The following is a 20,634-nucleotide window of genomic DNA, read 5'->3' on the forward strand; positions in this document are numbered from 1 at the left end:
TTGCCTGTTGCTCGCTGAGTAGAAAGCAAAACAATTCGAGCGAGATTTTCTCTTTTCTGATTGTTGCCTCTTTGAATTTAATTTCCTCACACTCGCGCCTGTGATAACTCTATTGCTACACATGTTGTTCTGAGACAGTAGTTTTCGTGCTCTAATATTTCGAGACGTCAATATTAGCGCATAGACATTCTCACTTTCAACTGTAACTCGCCGTGTGGAATCTAAATCCATCGGAAGCAATTACCTCTAGCACCACATTATGTTGTTTTTGAGACCTCTGTTTTAGTGATGTATCAGCTAGAATGAGCAGTAGTAGCAGTTCTACTACTACTACTACTACTACTACTATTATTACTGAACAGTTTTCATTCTGTCCCTGAAGGGGACGGTGGGTCTCCTAGACGATAACGCCGACTCTCAGGCCAGGAGATTTGATACGGTGAAGGTGATGTTTGGAGAAGATGAGAGGGTTTGCGGCCGTGGCGTATACTAGGAGCTGTCCCGGCATTAGCCTTATTGCAGGAGAATGGGAAACCATGTAAACCATTCCTAGGACAGCCGGCTGTGGGGACCAGCCCTTCTCCGTCTCCCGAATACAGACGTGTAAAGCCTCCTTATAGGCGTGGACCCCGCTCCTCTGCTTAATTGTTCAGCCAAAATGCAGAGCTGTCGGACCGAAACCTACACTGCAACCGCCGACACGCCTTTCTTGCCGATCGTGATGTTGTTATATGCAATACAAAGCAGCCATATTACTAGATATATGCCAGACATGACACAGGCGCGGGTGTGAGGAAATTAAATTCAAAGAGGCAACAATCAGAAAAGAGAAAATCTCGCTCGAATTGTTGCGGGAGTGACCACAAATCAGAAATCTTTACATTTGCACAAGAAACATTATCAATAGAATTACTAACGTCGTGTATAAAGATGCTCAGTGTTGGTAGGTAAATGGAGAATATTATAAATAATAACAAGTGACTACTAAAAGACCTAATAAAGCTCTCTGGAAGTATAATTATTATGTTTCTCTACACCCTGTTTTCATTTTTATTAAACATATCGAACTTCTGCCAACAAGCCACTATGTTCCAACATTACTAGAACTACATGTTTAACGCACTAATCAAGTGAAATTGTCCGCACGGTTAGGGTCGCGTAGCTGTGAGCTTGCAATCGGGAGATGGTGGGTTCGAATCCCAGTGCCGGCAGCCCCGAGGAGAGTTTTCCATGGTTTCCCATTTTCACACCAGGGAAGTGCTGGGGCTGTACCATAACTACGGCCACGGCCGCTACCTTTCCAAACTTATCCTTTCCCATCCTTGAGTCTCCGAAAACCTTCGATGTGTTATTGCGTTTTAAAGCCACTAGCAATAAATAAATAAATAAATAAATAAATAAATAAATAAATAAATAAATAAATAAATAAATAAAATGATTCGTTGGTAGACTACGGAATAATATGACTTTATTTTTCTTTCTGTATTTCATCTCTCATTAAAAAAAAAAAATCTTAATGAAGTTTCCATTTTCGTTTCAGGTGCACCAGACAATGGAACTGCGCTTACCAACTTGTTGAGCTCATCAACAGTACCTTTTCCTGCAACTTCTACTGTCTCTACATCTGCTAATGCAGTGACGAACGATCCTGCTATCGCCACCTCCACACCCGTGGTGCGGCCTGTATTGCCTGTGAACGCAACCGATGGTGCTGTGGCTAGCGTCACTGTTATCACCACGACAGTAATTCCGATAGCAGCTGTGTGTGGGCTCTTCCTTGTTGGCGGTGGCATCATTTGGCTTTTCCGGCGCCGGTTGTGTCGGACACGCAGTAAAAATAACAAGGATGATATGGTATGTTAATTCAAAGCAATGTTTACTGTCCAGTTTTATATAGACATAAAATGTAAACCTCTATTAGAAGATGGTTTTAAATTGCGCAAGTGAGAATTTGTTAAATAATAGACTAATAATAATAATAATAATAATAATAATAATAATAATAATAATAATAATAATAATAATAATAGATCGCTATCAACAAAACACAGTTTATCACCAACATCAAAGATGCACCCAAATCAATCACACTGGAGAACAAAACCGTACAAAGGACTAACTCCTTCAGATACCTAGGAGAATGGATAACCGCAAACATGAATGAAGATCAGGCCATGAACAGTAGATGCATCAAATTGGAAAGCGCCTACCACCTATGTAAGAGTATGTACAAATCCAAATCCCTCTCCCTTAACCTCAAAATCAGGCATTACACTACTGTAGTTGGACCGTCAGTACTATACGCCTCAGAATGCCTAAACATGGTAAGAAAAGAGCAACTTACAAAACTGGAGCTGAAGGAAAGGAAGATCCTGAGAAAAATTATCGGCCCTATTAAAGAGGAAGGCAGTACAGAATCAGGCACAACAACGGACTGTACCAACAATTGGAAAGCATTACAACGTCTACGAGGAAGAGGAGATTGAACTTCTATGGCCATGTCATGAGAATGGACAATCAGACACTCACCTCCAGAATCTTCCAGAGCATCTCTAGAGGGAAAGCGACTAATGACAAGTGGGCAAGACTCGTCAGAAAAGACCTTCAAGAATTGGACATTGCTCCCAGTGAAATTTATGACAGGAATAGTTACAGAACGTTGATCAGAACATCAAACTCTCTCCAATCACTAACAGAAAAAACAGTACGTCCGGGAGGAGATGTGAAATGGACTCAGGAGCGAAAAGACATTCACAGTGCAAGAATGAAGGAGTACTGGTCAAAGAAGAAAGCTGCTAGAGATAAGAACCACGTGGTCCATAGCAGGCCCAAACGGAACTATATAAAAGAAAAATAACAAATAATAATTCAGTACAACCCTGTTCATCCGAACCCCGTTCATCTATATATCTGAATACATAGTCGAATTGATGATGAACATAATATTAAATATTATGTACACAATTTGTACATTAAATCTCTTAAAGATAATGGTCCTAAATCTAAGATCTTTTAAATTTAAGGCAATTTTACCGTCGAAACGAATATTTGTGAATTCTTAGATGATTGTTCTGAAATAGGCTACTCTGAAATATACTGAAATGATTTTCAGTTTGTATTGAAATAAATCCTTTTAGAATGAAGGATTTTTGTTTTGTCGTCGAAATCCTCTTGGTGTAAAACCTTACAAGGATCACGTTTTTATGCTTGTCTGTGAAAAGTAGGCGTGGGTACGTGTACTTGAATTTACTTCGAATAAAATAATATTCCATTTCGAGAAATCCCCATTTGACTCAGTAGTAAAAATTATAATGATATACTGTATGTACTTTACTTGCATTTTTGTTAAATTTAGATACGCCTTATGCTTTGTTGTTGTTGTTTTGATGATGATGATGATGATGATGATGTTGCTTGTTCATAAAGGGACCTAAAATGTAGGTCATCAGCCCTTTTGCTCTATTAATATTGTTTTAAAACTACATGAAGTATGCATTGAAGTGTGTTATTTTTGTCTTTAACGGATTTTCCGGATTATCGGACTCATTTCCGTTTAATCCGGATAAACGGAGTGATACTATAAAGAGACCCTCTTTAGGCACAAAGTAAACAATTGAGAAGCTACATCAGTGCAACCATAACAAAAACGCTACAGAACAATATGGTCGGCAGAAAGTAATCGAGCCTTCTCGGAAAGAACGAAAACCTATTGGAGCAACAAGAAGAACCCACAGAAGAATTGATTGAGTTATTTGCTTAATGTTTTCCAATATTGGGAGAATTCGCTGCTGTTACTACCATGAAGAATAGAAGAACCAAGTGTAAGGACTTAGCCTTTATAGCATGGTAGTTTGTGGCCCCGCCACTGCAAGCACTGCAAGCGATTCTGTCCAACATGTTCTCCAGTAGTTCCGGCAAGCCGGCTATAGAAAAGTGGGGTAGGCGTTACTGTGCGAGATATTCCAGTCAATAAGTTGAATTTTCTTTGCTTTCAGTTTCTAAACACAGTTCATTTTGTGTTGTGTACTTAAAGCACGTATCTTAGGTGGCTTGATTAAATTAATATTTCAACATGCCGTACTGTTTTGTACCTGGCTGTAAGTCAGGCTATGATAGAGTAAGTTGAGGATATGCGATTCTTTTCAACACCGAAGGATAGGAATACATTTGAAAAACAGGCCAGAGCTATTCTACGAAAGGATACTGAGTTAACGCATAATAGTACAATTTGTCAAGTTCATTTCTCTGGTGATTTGATAGTAAAATCAGGTAATTTTTGAGTGAATGGTGAATAACTGGCTATCTTTAGTGTGAAATCGAAATTACATCCAGGAGCAGTGCCTCACATTTTCCCTAATTTGCCGAAATGCCTTTCAAGTGAGATTAAGTCCCGTGAAACTTCCAACAGGAAAAAGAACCTAAACACCACCAGGAAAAGAAGAAAGAAGATTGAAGACGGAGGTGCAGCAGCGAATGGAGAATTAAAAGGTCAATCTAATGTTGATCAAAATTTGGGTTATTCTAGTGTACTTTCTGATGCCGAAAAGACAATATTATTGCTCAATAGGCGCCTAAAAATGCTAATCGAAATTTAATTCGAGCTAGATCTCTATAAACAGACTTTAAAAGTAGGAGGAAATTGCGAACCTAAACGGGAGATGATCCTGACCTCGTATATTAATCAGATGCATATGTTAGCTGGGATTGTGGAAATGCATAACAAGACGGTGAAACAATCACTGGAAACTTCAAATAAGCAAAAATTCGTGGTTCAAGATGCAATAAATATCGAAGACTGGGAAAGCTATGTACCTGAATTTCAGAGCGCAGTTCGAAACTCTTCGATTGAGAAGTGTTTAGTGTACCATTTGGCTGGGTACGTCGTTAATCACTCTCCTAAATTTATTAAGTGTTCGCTCTGTGCCCATTCTCTACGTCACAGTAATCAAAGTACATTCTCAGTTCTCACCGAAATAAAAGACTACGGTTCAAGCAATAATGAAGTTCTTTTGACACGCCCTTCGAAAAGTAAATGTGACATTATTTACCAGGCCGAGAAAGTAATTAGCGGAAAACTGAACTCAAAATCGATGTGGGGCGAAATATTTTTCGATTGTATCGATTCCATAGACAAAATTTCAGTTGATCCTTCAGGAGCTGGCTGTTGTCTTCAACATGTTATGAATATAATCCCCAGACTTGTTTATCATGCTCTAAATTGCCGATTTTTCTTCAGAATGAAAGAAATCCGGCGAGATTTACAATCTCGAACATCCGCCAAATCTTCACGCAAGCTATCGAAAGACCAGTAACCGACGAACTGAGTTGGTAAGTAGAATATTACTATTAAATAGTTCAGGGGTGTTTGTTTTAATATGCTGGGAGTTATGTGTTATTTATCTGTGTATGTACACTCGAGTAACCTGTGCTTTTCGCAACATTTGATGAAGGTCGTAGCTCTTATTTCCGTGTATGATTTTCTTCCATTGTACTCTGCCGTGGTATTGCAATTGTAATCTCTCATTGCTTTTAAATGACAGTGTATATACTTATCAGTTACGGAGTAATAAGGTTTCCTCTGGCCTCATTCCTAAGAACAGCTGATCGGTACTGTGGACATAGCCCACTCCAGCACTGCCTGGCGGGGCGCGCTTGAACTCGATGAGTCCTCACACTTGTTCTTCTATTTGTCATACTACTACCACTACTATCATGACATTAAATGAGTTCAAGAGTTCGAGATGAGGATCTGAGCCCAAACATAAATGAAAAGCAAAACTGAAGAAAGGACCAGAGTTATAGTGTTATCATTCAAACTGTACCATAAGGCGCATAACTCCGAATCCTCTTGGGTTTCAAAATTATTGATTAATGCGATTTTTTATTAGGTAATTGGTAGGCTATAATATAGTATAAACACATTTATAGACACATTTTACACGGCTCTTGTAGTTGTCAATAAATTTTACATGTAAGCTTTGTCTTTTTGGCAGCCTCCAATTGGGGGAAGCAGAAATAAATGCATTCCTCTCTCTCTCTCTGGTAGTCAAACTAAAATGCTATATGTGAGACGCATTAGCTGGAAATGGATTCTTGGCGAAGAAAATTAAGTGAATAAATAAATTAACAAAGAAGTAAAGAAATCATGATTGTAAAGAAATTCGATCCAAAAGAAAGAATGAAACAAACAAAGAAACAAAGAACACTGCTCTGCACTGCATTCCACTCGAGTCCAAACCAAGAGCTGAAGGAAACTTTGAGCAGATCTTGGCCGCGCTTTCTATAGACACATCAAAAGAGTGGATCTGGAAAGGATAGCAAACACAATTTTCACCGCAAACATAATTTTCATCATCATCCGAGGGAATTGAAAGACGCAAGTCCCACGGTGAAAGGTGCCCGTTAGATTCTATGAAACTAATGGAAACGGAGAAGTGTTCAGAGGGAAAATAGCGTGGGTGAAAATCTATGCGAAAAAGAATATTGGAGATGGGTTATTCTTGGATGAATGAGGAACAGCGAACCAGAGATTGGAGGAATACTGTTGAAAGAGAAGAGAACTTATGAAAGTGAAGGAAGTTATGGAGTCTGTCTGAATGTAATATAAATTATAACTTGTAGTGGTGATGGTTGTCTTAAGTGGAAGTCAGCCTCATCTAGGGTCTGAATGGTTGTCATTCCGTCTTTTGAAATTTAGAGCCTGGGAGGTGATATGGCATAAGTACTGAAGACATAAAAATGAATCAGTCGGGATGAGTAGTTCAGATGATACAGCGCTGGCCTTCTGAGCTTAACATGACAGGTTCGATCCTGACTCAGTGCGGTCGTATTCGAATACGTCAGCCTAATGTCCGTAGATTTACTGGCACGTAAAAGAACTCCTGGGGGACGAAATTACGGCACCTTGGCGTCTCCCGAAACTATAACAAATGTAGTTAGTGAGATGTAAAACAAATACTATAATATTATTATTAAAATGAATCAGTAAATGTGATTTTGATTTAAAGAGAAATTTTTATATCAAAACTGTTTCCATGAGTCAACTGTAATATTATTATTAAAATGAATCAGTAAATGTGATTTTGATTTAAAGATAAATTTCTATATCAAAACTGTTTCCATAAGTCAAGTTTCAAAATATTGTCTCTATTTCAGCGCAAAGAACCATCTGGAGGAATAGTCCTAGAGGAACCTATGGCCTTACAACACTGGCGAGGACCAAGAGCACCCAGTAACCGCTATGAACCCTGGGAAACGGATGTCATCCAGCAGGTGTGTACGCTTTGGTTGTTTTCAAATATTGTAAGAATATTCGAAGGTTCTTAGAGGAAATCGAACAATATTTGAGATGTAAGACACTTACATTCTTCTTTCTTTTTTGGTATACGACTTGTATTGTTTGTTCTTACGAAGTTTGGTCCACTCTTGGTTATTGTGACAGCCCGGATTTTTCTGCAGTAATAGGTTAGAATACAAACGAATTTGATTATTAGGAGGCATCGCCTAGGCCGCTCTTCTGTAATGTAGAGAGAGTAACATAAATTCTAGGGGTTCTGGTGGGCCGAACCCCTATGTTTATGCTAAGCGCATAGCATAACCGTTGTGCAGATTAGCGTATACTTATTACTTGCTTCAGTAAGTTTCCATTCTAACCTTTTACTGCATAAAAACCCGCGCTCTAGTTATTGTTGTTGTTATTATTCTCGTGTCAGGAACAATTCTAGAGCTTCTCATAAATCTGGGTTTCCGCCGAGGACAAGGCTTGCCAGTGGCACTTAATTATGGAAATAATTTGAAAGGAAAGAGAGAAATTATCTAGTACGTATCTGTACATATAATAAAACAAGTTTCTGGTAAGTGTCTTTCTGTGCTTATGTGGCCTAATCTAGAGAACCACTGAACAGATATTGATACGGTTTTCATTGCTGTATAGAGCGTTCGTTAAGGAAAATTTAACTATGTAAAATATTAATCTACCGGGCGAGATCGCCGTGCGGTTAGAGACGCGCAGCTGTGAGCTCACATCAGGGAGATAGTGAGTTAGAACCCCATTGTCCACAGCCCTGCAGATGGTTTTCCGTGGTTTCCAATTTTCACACCAGGCAAATGCTGGGGTTGTACTTTAATTAGGGCTACGGCCGCTTCCTTCCCATTGCTAGGCCTTTCCTGTCCCATCGTTGCCATAACACCTATCTGTGTCGGTGCGACGTAAAGCAATTAGCAAAAATAAAAATAACAATCTGCTTCTAAAGGGAGACGATTTGTTGCGATTTTAGTGCAGAGAGTCGAAGAGAAAATGACCACCCGAGCGTTTTCTTGGCTTACGCTCCCTAAACCGTCAACGAAGGACGCGAATATGTGTGTGGAAGAATTATCTGGCATAAAACGCTCTAGAAAGGAGTCCATAACGATATATACCTGTCTGAAAATGGGACACCTCAATAACGGTTTTCATAGTATAGTTTGCGGTAGAAATTACAATTGTGAGACGATGTTGAGGGGAGAAATACTGACCCGCAACACACGTATCACTCAGAACGAAGATTCGTTGATACAGTTCATGCCATACTGAACCTTAGATGACAGAACCTTTTTGGTCAGACTTCTAAGACTGCGTTTGTCCCCTATGCAATGACGCGTGTGATCGTTACCATCTCCCGAAATGTAAAAACGGACAAAAAAAACTGAGTACAGCAACGCGTGAAATCCACAAAAACTTAGTACTCATTTGAGTACTCCTAATCATCATTATGGCCAGATAATGTTCCCTAGCAACCGTGTAGGCTATGTCTTATGGCTGGTAGTCGTCCGAAATTAGCTGTAGTTGATGGATGGCCATGACCGAAGGACATATTTATAATAATTTGATTTTCGCAAAGGGAAAAGTGGTTTCTTTTTTTATCCATTTCTTCTGCTTGTTCAGCACCATTCTGTAAACTGTACCGTTGGGTGCATTGTGTACACGGTGCTACAGTTTCTCTCATGATAACAATGTCAACACATCCGGGAACTTCGGTTGGTGGCTGGATAGGACACTTCCTCCTGGACGTCGAAATTATTGCCTTTTTATGGCTGACACTAGTTTACCTGTAGTTAAAAAAACAAAGACCTACATGTTTCAATAACCTAGTAATTGCCTTGACCCACAAAAACTGTTTGTAATTTTAGTTAAAAATAAATAATGAAATATGTTAATTATTTATAACGGTTAACACTATGAGCTATGGTCGTCGTCGGAGGCCCGGGTTCGATTCCCGTTACTGCCACAGATTTTAAGATTGTCAAGGTGGTTGGTATGTCGCTGAAAAGATACATGAAGAACGCCTCTCTTGGTGGTATGCCTGAATGGTACTTCTCCACCGCCACTAATACGAGGACACGAGCTTAATAACTGTTACCGAGTTGGCCGTGCGGTTAGGGGCGCGCAACTGTGAGCTTGCATTCGGGAGATAGTGGGTTCGGACCTCACTGTCAGTGGCCCTGAAGATGGTTTTCTTTGGTTTCCCATTTTTGCTTTGCTTTACGTCGCACCGACACAGATAGGTCTTATGGCAACGATGGGTTGGGAAAGGCCTAGAAATGGGAAGGAAGCGGCCATGGCCTTAATTAAGGTACAGCCCCAGCAAATGCCTGGTGTGAAAATGGGAAACCACGGAAAACTATCTTCAGGGCTGCCGACAGTGGGGTTCGAACCCACTATTTCCCGGATGCTAGCTCACAGCTGCTACCCTAACCACACGGCCAACTTGTCCGGTGTTTCCGATTTTAACACTAGGCAAATGCCGGGGATGTACCTTAATTAAGGCCATGTACGCTTCATTCCTTTCCTATCCCGTCATGGTATGCTTTATTTATGAGATCATGAAGACATTGCCTCTAAACGTACCGTGAAGAAATGTTTCCAGGTATGACAGGTTTGATTGTCTAATTAAAATTAAAATATTATACAACTGTTATAATAGTGATTATTATGAACAGAGCACTATTGTGTGCCATGTAGGCTTACAAAGTTTATATAGAGAAACCATCTTGTGGAGATTAGGACAGCTGGTTGAAAAGCCCTGTTACGAAAACAGGAGCGGTCATTTAAAAGAGAGCCCGCAGAAAACACCACATGAAAATATTATTTTGTATATATGCGAATTTATGACAATGCTTACTTGCGGCAATTTTGGAACATCTTCCCAAAAATATAAAATGGTTTATGAAAGGACTTAAGTATCCTGTTTATTTTGGGTGAATTTCTGTGATTATGTTGAAAATGTGGTACAGTGCAAGCCTAGTAGTAAGCCATGGGATAGAGAAGGAATAGATAAAAAGCGATCCTGGAGTTAATTAAAGCACAACCCCAGCATTTACCTGGTGTGGAAATGACAAATCGCGGAAAACCTTTTTGAGGGATGCGAGTAGTGGAATTTTAACCGACCATCTCCTGAATACGAGCTAACAGCTACAGGGTCTGAACTGCGCAGCCAACCCTTTCAGTAAATGTGTTGTAATTATTATGGAACATTCCAAATTATATTTTACAAAATGTATGCGAATTCCTGAATGTCTGCACTGAAATATTGCTACGTTACTTGCAAGGGAATGATTTATTTTCTATGAATTTCTCACGGCTTCATATACCATACAATTTCTGTTACACTTGTAAGTAACTTTTAATGTTTTGTGTACTTTTCTTCCCCTTCCTTAATAATAATGAAATTCGTTTATTCGATGTAATTTGTTGTAGCATGATTTTCACGTTACGGTTAGTTACAATTTCTTGTTGAAAATGAAAACCTACAGTCTGTTTTCTAGTCATTGACCGGGTCAGGGATGTAATGAATGAATCATATATAGGCTGTTATTAAAAATGGGGTCGCCACTCCCAAGGTGATTTATTAATGAGTGATAAATGCTATGAAATGATAATGGAGAGTGTTGCTGGAATGAAAGATGACAGGGAAAACCGGAGTACCGGGAGAAAAACCTGTCCCGCCTCCGCTTTTTCCAGCACAAATCTCACATGGAGTGACCGGGATTTGAACCACGGTATCCAGCGGTGAGAGGCCGACGCGCTGCCGTCTGAACCACGGAGGCCCCTACAATTTCTTGTTATATAATTGTAATGTAGTTTTGTTGTCATTTAAATTCATTGTCATATTATTGTAAGGAGACATTGTTTCTGGGATATCTCCTAATTATAATATATTTGGCAATAATAATAATAATAATAATAATAATAATAATAATAATAATAATAATAATAATAATAATAATAATAATAATAATAGCTGGGCTGATTGGCGCTGGCCTTCTGACCCCAACTTGGCAGGTTCGATCCTGGCTCAGTCCGGTGGTATTTGAAGGTGCTCAAATACGTCAGCCTCGTGTGGGTAGATTTACTGGCACGTAAAAGAACTCCTGCAGGACTAAATTCCGGCACCTCGGCATCTCCGAAAACCGTAAAAGAGTAGTTAGTGGGACGTAAAACAAATAACATTAATAATAATAATAATAATAATAATAATAATAATAATAATAATAATAATAATAATAATGTTTATGTTCCTGTACATTTTGGAAATGGACTTCACTGTTTACAATCAACAATTATGGTGTGAAATATATCTTAATTTGTCCGTTACTATGTAATTACATGAACTATTGCTTAACTTACAGCCAGCACAGGATCCTATGAACACCAAGCCGAAAGACCGCTGGGAGTTCCCTCGTCACCGTCTCAAAGTTTTCAACATCCTTGGAGAAGGCTGCTTTGGACAAGTGTGGCGGTGTGAGGCTTTGGACATCGATGGTAAGTGTACCACAAATTATCAAATGAAACTTCAAAAATATTTTATTGTCACTGAAGTGAACTATAAACAACTTTGAAACAAAAAGAAACCGAATAAATAAAATATTTACTATCGAAAAACAATCTCATTAATGATCATGTCGCGTAATTATACCCATACATAACTCGAGAAATTAAACTTACAAAGAACAAAGAAAATATATACGTTATGTATAAATATTATTCCTCTGGTGACATTAAATGCAACCATAATCCCGTTCAGTAAGGAAATGAAAAACCTAGTTATGACTCTGACGGAAACTCTTGCATGGTCTGATCACGTAACAAATACATGTAGAACGGTGTACGCGACGCTACACCCTCTGAAAAGACAAAAGGGCATTTTTCCGCAAGACGTAAAGATAAAACTTCTCCATACTTTGATACTACCAATACTTGGTCATTGCGACATTGTTCTCGTTGATGAGATCCGTGAACAAACTACGCAACTTCAACGAATATTGAACTCTGGCCTGAGCCCGTCAGAATTTCGGCTTCACGAAGAAAGTGATTTATTCCAAGAATATATTTAGCACCTATTAATCCCAATAAGCCGTTTGTTCATAAACGGAGGCCATTTCTTCTGAATTTAACCTTCCCTGTCGTAATAAGTTTGTTTCTAATATAAACTCTCTATATATACTAGCAAGGTACCCGTGCTTCGCTACGGTATTATACTGAAATTTATAATTGAATGCTTATTGTTTTAGATATATAATCAGCCGAAATTCGCGATCTGACTCGTTCTCTGCGAGAATCCGCCAAAATTCGCGATCTGACTCGTTTTATAATAGATTACGGCAAGTCTCCCTCCATTTTTTAATCTATATTTCCAGCAATCGATTTCGTACTTCCCGGGCTAGGTCCAGGTATTCCACCCGGTCAGTTGCGTCCCTAAATCTTTGCCATCTTTTCCTATAAGCATTTTTAATATGGATGAAATCCTTCAGGAGATCCGGCGTGGTGTCGTCTTGGGTGCCTTGGCGGTTCTGAACCCGCGGCCGGACTGCATTCTTAGTTATTACCCGTCCAGGAGCCGTTTCCAGCGCGGTCCGCACATTTGACGACGGTCCAGAACATTATTATTATTATTATTATTATTATTATTATTATTATTATTATTATTATTATTATTATTATTATTATTATTATAGATGTTCTGGACCCAACAGCAAGATGCAAGACCGCTACTTGGCGGTAAATTATATCTGCTGCCATTGTCATTGTTGAGAATGTGACCAGCACCATTGTCGCGCGTAGGCAAGTGTGGGGGATTTCTGGCCATACGAATGACATACTTCCGTGCATTATTGACCTTATTATAAAGATGAAAAACTGGACGGTCAGTCTCATTCCTATCGGTATTTCAAATGTGTTTAAATTTTTATTTAAATGCCAGGAGAAGGTACTGTAATCTAAGAACGTTCTCCGAAGGGAAAGATGGCTCTTGAAAAAGAACCCAGCAAAGATTAAAAATGATCGGTTTATGATCAGAATAAGTACATCGAAAATCTACAGCCTGTTTCCAGTCATTCGACAGGGTCAGGAATGGAATGAATAAAGCTCCCATCTAGCGGCGACAATAGGAATTGTTTCTTTAATAGTCAAGGATCCTCTAAATACCAATTATCACCACTGTAACTTCCTCAGTTTTTGATTTATGTGTCTTCATGAAAGGAATTCATCTCCTTTTCACTCACGCCTCCCAAGATGATCCCCCCCCCCCCACAAAACGGGATTTTCTTTGTCTTTAAAGGAGATCCAAATACCAATTTTCACGTCTGTAGGCCCTAACAACTTTAGTTTTTATTAGATGTAAGTATTCTCATACAATTAAGTCAATTAATTTTTCAATTCTTTCACCTCCCCCCTCCCCATTCATTGGATTTTCCGAGAATTCGTGCTTCTTTACTTTTAAAGCAGATTCCAAATATCAAATTTCACGTCTGTAATATCTTCATTTCTGAGATAACAGTAGCCTAATTAAAAGAATTCAACACCATTTTCAGTAAATTTTACCCCCCCCCCCTCCACCCAAGTGCTATATCCGAACACTAAAAATACACGTTTCCTTATTTTTATAGAGATAAAAATACCATTTTTCACTTCTGTCACATTTTAAGTTTCTTGAGATATACTGTATAAATTCTCATTTTAAAATTTAACCCCCTTTTTAGTTCCCCTTAAGAGGAGTTTCCAAAAACAAATCGCCTATGTTTATTTACATTTACAGGAGATTCCAAATATCACTTTTTACGTCTGTAACATTCTACGTTTCTCAGATATTCTGTAGATACTGTCTTTCAAAAAATTCACCCAAATATGTCACTCCTGTTTAACCGCCATTACTTGGATTTTCCAAAAACAAAAAAAAAAAATACGTGTTTCTTTATTTTTAAAGGAGATCCCGTATACAAATTTTCAGTTCTGTAATATCTTCAGTTTCTGAGATATATGTATCCTCATTAAAGGCATTCAACCCATTATTCACCCTTTTACACCCCTCCTATTGGGATTTTCCGAAAACAAAAAATACATGTTTCGTTATTTTTAAAGGAGATACAAAATACCAATTTTCACATCTGTAAACATTTAAAATTTTAGGATGTAGATACACTCATTTTAAAAATTCACTCCCCTTTTCACCCCCATTATTTGGATTTTCCAAAAACGAAAAATACCGGTTTCTTTATTATTTTAAAGTAGATCCCAAATACCAATTTTCAGGTCTGTAATATCTTCAGGTTCTGAAATATAATTAGCCTCATTAAAGGCATTCAACACATTTTCACCCTTTTCCACCCTTCCTATTGGGATTTTCTGAAAACAAATATATACGTGTTTCTTTATTTTTAAAGGAGATTCTAAATACTAACTTTTTACATCTATAAACTTTAAAAGTTTTGTGATATAGATACACTCATTTTAAAAATTCACCCCCTCTCACCCCCCCCCCCAATAATTGGATTTTCCAAAAACAAAAAATACGTGTTTCTTTATTTTTAAAGGAGATCCAAAACACCAATTTCCAGGTCTGTAATATCTTCAGTTTCTGAGATATAAGTATCCTCATTAAAGGCATTCAACCCATTTTTCACCCTTTTCCACCTTTCCTATTGGGATTTTCCGAAAACAAAGAAACACGTGTTTCTTTATTTTGAATGAAGATTCTAAATACCAATTTTTACAACTGTAAACTTTCAAAGTTTTGAGATATAGATACACTCATTTTAAAAATTCACCCCCCTTTTCACACTCCCATTAATTGGATTTTCCAAAAACAAAAAATACGTGTTCCTTTATTTTTAAAAGAGATCAAAAGTACCACTTTTCAGGTCTGTAATACCTTCAGTTTCTGAGATAAAAGTACCGGTATCCTGATTAAGGCATTCAACCCCTTTTTCACCCTTTTTCACCCCTCCTATTGGGATTTTCTGAAAACAAAAAAAAACGTATTTCCTCATTTTTAAAGAAGATTCTAAATACCAATTCTTACATTTGTAAACTTTTAAAGTTTTGAGATATAGATTCACTCATTTTAAAATTTCTCCCCCCTTTTCACCCCCTTAGCGACGGAATATCCAAAAATTCTCTCTTAGCAAGCACCTACATCTTAATATGAATGTATCCCCAAAATTTTATTTCATTATGTCCAGTAGTTTTGGCTCGGCGATGATGAATCAGTCAGTCAGTCAGTCAGTCAGTCAGTCAGTCAGTCAGTCAGTCAGTCAGTCAGTCAGTCAGGACAAGCTATTTTATATATATAGATTTGAGATAAATCTCCTCACTCGTATGGTTAGTCACATGGCTTTCTCAAGAGTACACAACTCCACAGACGTCGAAATACAAATATACACGATATGGTTTGTAAGGAAATATTGTGATACCCGTTCTGATTCCATTCAAATACCGTATATGTAACATGGAATTGTAACTTTTATTCGTAAAATCTATTAACAGTCTGTTTTAAATTTTCCAATTACTTCTTAATAATTACGACTCTAGATCTTGTGTACTTGTTCATAACTACTACTACTACTACTACTACTACTACTACTACTACTACTACTACTACTACTACTACTACTCAATGTTTTCATTCCTCCCTTGAAGGGGGAGGCAAGCCTGCTAGATGGTGTCGCCGTCTCTTAGGCCAGGAGATTTGTTACGGCGAAGGAGATGTGCGGAGAAGGTGACAAGGTTGGTGGCCGTGGCCTGTACTAGGAATTATCCCGGCATTCGCTTTAGTGCAGGAGAATGGAAAACCACGGAAAACCATTCTCAGGATAGCTGACGGTGGGAAGCATTCCCTCTCTCTCTCTCTCCCGAATGCAGAGGCGTAGAGCCACAGCAGAGACGCGTCCACGCTTGGGCGGTCGGAGTTCAGAGCTGTCGGACAGCTGAAGCCCACTCCGCAACCGCCGACCCTTATTCATAAGATGCATTAACATGTTCATTTCATATTTCCAGTTACTTTTCACATATTAATTTCGACTGTCGAAGACAGGCTTACGTACAAGTTAATAATAATAATAATAATAATAATAATAATAATAATAATAATAATAATAATAATAATAATAATAATAATAATAATTAGTATTATAATCGTCGTCGTCATCATCATCATCATCATCATCGTATGACCTCAGCTACCAAGTTGCATCAAGAAGTTATGTCCTCAGTCGAAGCTTCGAAAATTTAATTACGGAAAATAAAGAACTTTCCTGTGCGATGGTTCTGGTAAAAAAAAAACAACCACATAATGACAAGTGTGTGAGTGATGGGACATTGGACGGCTTATAATAAGGCGAGTGGTGAGGCCGCGAACAAGGAGTGGCAGGCAACAGCTTCAACCCGCACTCTTGCTCCCTGAGCCACATTTTATGCATCTCTGCTCTGTGCCATTCGGAAGATGTGACTGCTCAGTTGCTATACGCTGTTATGTTTGTAAGGAAACCTGGAGTCCTTTTGTAATGATTATACTCATTTCTGTGTGTTGCAGGAGTTCAGGGAACGACTGTAGTGGCGGTAAAGACTTTGAAGGAGAACGCCACCGAGAAGGAGCGTCAGGACTTGGTACAAGAGTTGCAGGTAATGAAGATGCTCGAACCCCATGCCAACGTCGTGCGCCTGTTGGGTTGCTGCACAGATAAAGGTATGTATGAATCCTGCAGCGAAATAACCAAAGTAGTTACACTTTTCATTAATTTGCAATTAGTTTTGTTGGGCATACGAAAAGTGGCGTTGGTGAAACATTATTTTGAGTTTCTGTTTAATTTGGTGTATGTTTCATTAACGTTGGATTACTATACATATTTTAAATACTATTTTAATTATATTTTGCCCTTTTACTTTATTCATGAGAATTTACAATAAACTCTTCAAATGCAGTAACTCAGGATCTACTTGCTTTAAAAGGTTGTATTTTGCATTGGCTTATAGTCCTCCAGCTCAGCCGTTCTGGGTAGTCTTAGAATGTTTCTGTTTTTCTAGGGATTGTGTGGGTATCAGGTTCCTAACTACCAAATTTTACGTTTATAGAGTGCATGGAACTGCCCCATCATTTCATCTACAATTTTCATGTTTATACCTTCATTTTTATATCGCTGTACTTAAGTCTTCCATTGAGTGAGAGCCATTGCTGTTGAAAGTAAATCACAGTGTTTGAAAGGTAGAGAAATTGTCAAACGTACAGGCCATTGAAAATTCTCACAATAATTTGCATAATACAAGGATAGTGATTGCGCCTTAAATATGGTTCAATATGGTTCAGTCTCATGTACCGCCGTAATCAGATCAATGAAAACGAGTTTTACATTATATGTTTGATATGATGTGGTGATTTGTCTTCATTCGTGTTCACAGATCCACTGTTTGTCATCATGGAGTTTGTTCCGCACGGTAAACTGCAGAGCTTCCTACGAAACTCCCGAGCTGAACGTTGTTACGGTAACCTTCATGGACCTAGCAACACACTCACGTCAAGGGATCTCACATCATTCGTCTATCAAGTGGCGAGGGGCATGGAATTCCTCTCGAGCAAAGGGGTGAGTAGCTTAGCCTTAACATAAGAAGAGGTACTGAGGAGGCAAATTTGACCAATTTCGAAGTTTTAGACTACCCTGACGTGACACAGCACTAAGTAGTTGGGAAACTGTTATGCAACGCAAGATGTTAGTAACTGGCTGAAACTGTGTTCTGCACGTGGAGCAACTGAAGTTGGCGGCTGCTTCATGTAACCTACTCAAAAATGGAAACTTTCTCAGTGCAGTGCAATGGAAACATATTATTATGAATAAAACACGGTCTGCTTTATTGATCTAATTTCACACACATACACTATTATATTCAACCATGAATGGCTATACTCCCCTAATTGCTGCCTATTTACAAGTCTCCCTCAGCAGGACACCACCTGGACGGGCAACCTTCCGGAAATTTTGATTAACTGCTGTCCTTACTTTGACTTCTCTCAATCACTTCCCACAACAGCCACACGCAGACAGGCTCAAAGACGCGATGGTGATTCACACAACACACAACGATTGTTCCTTGGCTCAACTGCAGGGAAGGTCTGCAGCTCACACAGTCAACACATGCAGACGCTCCACACAGTGAACTACTCAACATTGTCAACTAAACAGCAACAGCTCATCAATGCTAACGAGCACTTCAATATTCCTCACAACAATGTAACTGAACTACTCTACTCACACCAAGTGTTCCATACACAGACTCCAAGTTATTACACACAGAGTACACGACAATACGACTACTATGCAATTTTTATGGTTTTCTTGCAAACATTTATGCCTGGTTTCAATAATGAGGATTTTTCTAAATTGAGAGAATGTCGTCTCAACCTTGAGGTGTGGTCAGACTATACTCTCTGGTGACCAACAAGATATAACAAAGCAAAATAATTAAAAATAAATTATAAAAATGAACATAAAGTTTAACTTCTTTATCTTAGCATTTTCCTATTTACTATGTTCGGCACACTATATTAGTCCAGTTTTTGCGCCCTGATGTCTTTCCAGATGTCAACTGTATTTAGAGGAATGTATCTACTATTGCATGTTTCTGTGACGGTTTGCGATGGGATATGTTGTTCGTAAATGAGTATGTGTATGAAGACAAACACAAGCGTTCAGCTCCTGAGCCAGAAGAATCAACCGGACGCAGTTTAAATCGTCGGTCCACCTGGAAATCGAACCCAGGACCTTCTGAACCAAATGCCATTACGCTGACAATTCAGTCAAGGATCGGGAGTTCCAGAAATTCCCATTCATGCCAACTCCCCCGATTTTACCGGGAGACTCCATATTTTTCGTCATTCCTCCCTCTCTCCTTATCGCAGAAACTTACCTCACGATTTTGAGAGCAGATTTAGTATTCCTGTATTTTTTTTTGAAAATCGCAGGTTTTTCCTCGTTCTTTAAGTAATTAGAGAGAATTAATGTTCAGTGGGCACTAGCAAAACAGATGCATTCAGCTGGTGGTGTTCTTAAATATGACAGAATCTCTAACGTAATGCTTTTTATTTTATAATTTCTACATAGCAATGCCGAATGTGAACGTATTTTTTTTAGCATACTTACAAGGACAAAAACTCAGATCAAAGCTTCCCGGAAAATAATTGTGGAAAAAAATTAACCCATTCAATAAGGCCAGTGCTTTGAGCATAAATCTATTTCAGAAATTTATGAAGGGACCTAAGGCAGTTACAATGAAGAGTCGTGTGTTCTAAAGCTCAAATACTGCAGTATTTCAGTATTTATAAAAATAAATAAAAATGAATAAATAAATAAACAAATAAATAAATAAATAATAGAAATTACATAATTGAGCAGTATCATGTGTTAAATATTCTTCAAATTTACGTCATCATTGATGTAACAAGTCGAGATATACTGCAAAAATTATCCTGAATTTTGACTTTTGAAAGTTGGCACGTCTGGATTCCCATTAATGTCTCGATTTTTTCTCTCTTTCCGTTTCTCATGTTTTGTACAATGTTAACATGCACCCTGATGTAATGGACCAGTTCAGTCACCCCTTCAATAAAGATTCAGAACAACGTGCTCCCTATCCAAAGTGCTATCTGCAGTATTAATTATCACTTGAGGTAGCGATTTTGTGACTAGCTAGATTGTGCATTTTTATGTATGCCCTTATCGTTTTAGTTAAGGTATAGTCTATTAGGACAATTTTCTGTATACAGTGAAACCCCTCACTTTGGATACCCCTATACCCTGGACACCCGTTTTGATGGACATAATTATATTGAATGCACCATTTAATTCCTTATATATTTACATGTTAACAATTCTTTGTACATTGGACACCCATCAACTCTGGTAATCGCACAGCCATTAAATGACAGTTTGGACAGGTTCAAAACTATTTAGTTTTGCTGTTGTGTAATGGTTTAGTGCAGGCAATTTTAACATTCTCATTGGAAATGATGCCTGTCCAAGAGGATTTAAAAACAATAATGTTAAAACAGAGAGTATTCCTGTAATTTGCCTGATGAGAGCAACAATGCAGTCGAATTTACACGGTCCTCGACGCAATTTGCTGGATCCGTGGTGCTTGGATGGACGTATCTAAAAAACAATTGTGAAATGTTTAACTCTGGAATTGAGATGTCTCCCTGAAGTCCTTTGCATTGGACTGTGAGACGTTGTTTTTAATGATTTAGATAGTGTGTTGGAAGTCTACAATTATATTCCTGGAACAATGGATTGCTACCGTACAAAAAGGGATTTCTTTAGAAGAAACATTATCTT

At 38.3% G+C, this 20,634-nt stretch overlaps 1 protein-coding gene across 1 annotated transcript in view; it reads left to right on the forward strand.

Moving 5' to 3' along the window:
- LOC136879327 (tyrosine kinase receptor Cad96Ca) overlaps positions 1-20,634 on the forward strand; it is a 435,356-nt gene that overhangs the window by 403,790 nt on the left and 10,932 nt on the right. The window contains exons 4-8 of the mRNA XM_068229068.1: positions 1,541-1,854; positions 7,156-7,272; positions 11,668-11,800; positions 16,845-16,997; positions 17,708-17,889. Coding sequence (XP_068085169.1) covers positions 1,541-1,854; positions 7,156-7,272; positions 11,668-11,800; positions 16,845-16,997; positions 17,708-17,889 — 899 coding nt within the window. The remainder of the gene's footprint in view (positions 1-1,540; positions 1,855-7,155; positions 7,273-11,667; positions 11,801-16,844; positions 16,998-17,707; positions 17,890-20,634) is intronic.

The sequence above is a fragment of the Anabrus simplex genome, chromosome 8 (assembly GCF_040414725.1).
Source record: "Anabrus simplex isolate iqAnaSimp1 chromosome 8, ASM4041472v1, whole genome shotgun sequence".
In the NCBI taxonomy this organism is placed as follows: domain Eukaryota; kingdom Metazoa; phylum Arthropoda; class Insecta; order Orthoptera; family Tettigoniidae; genus Anabrus; species Anabrus simplex.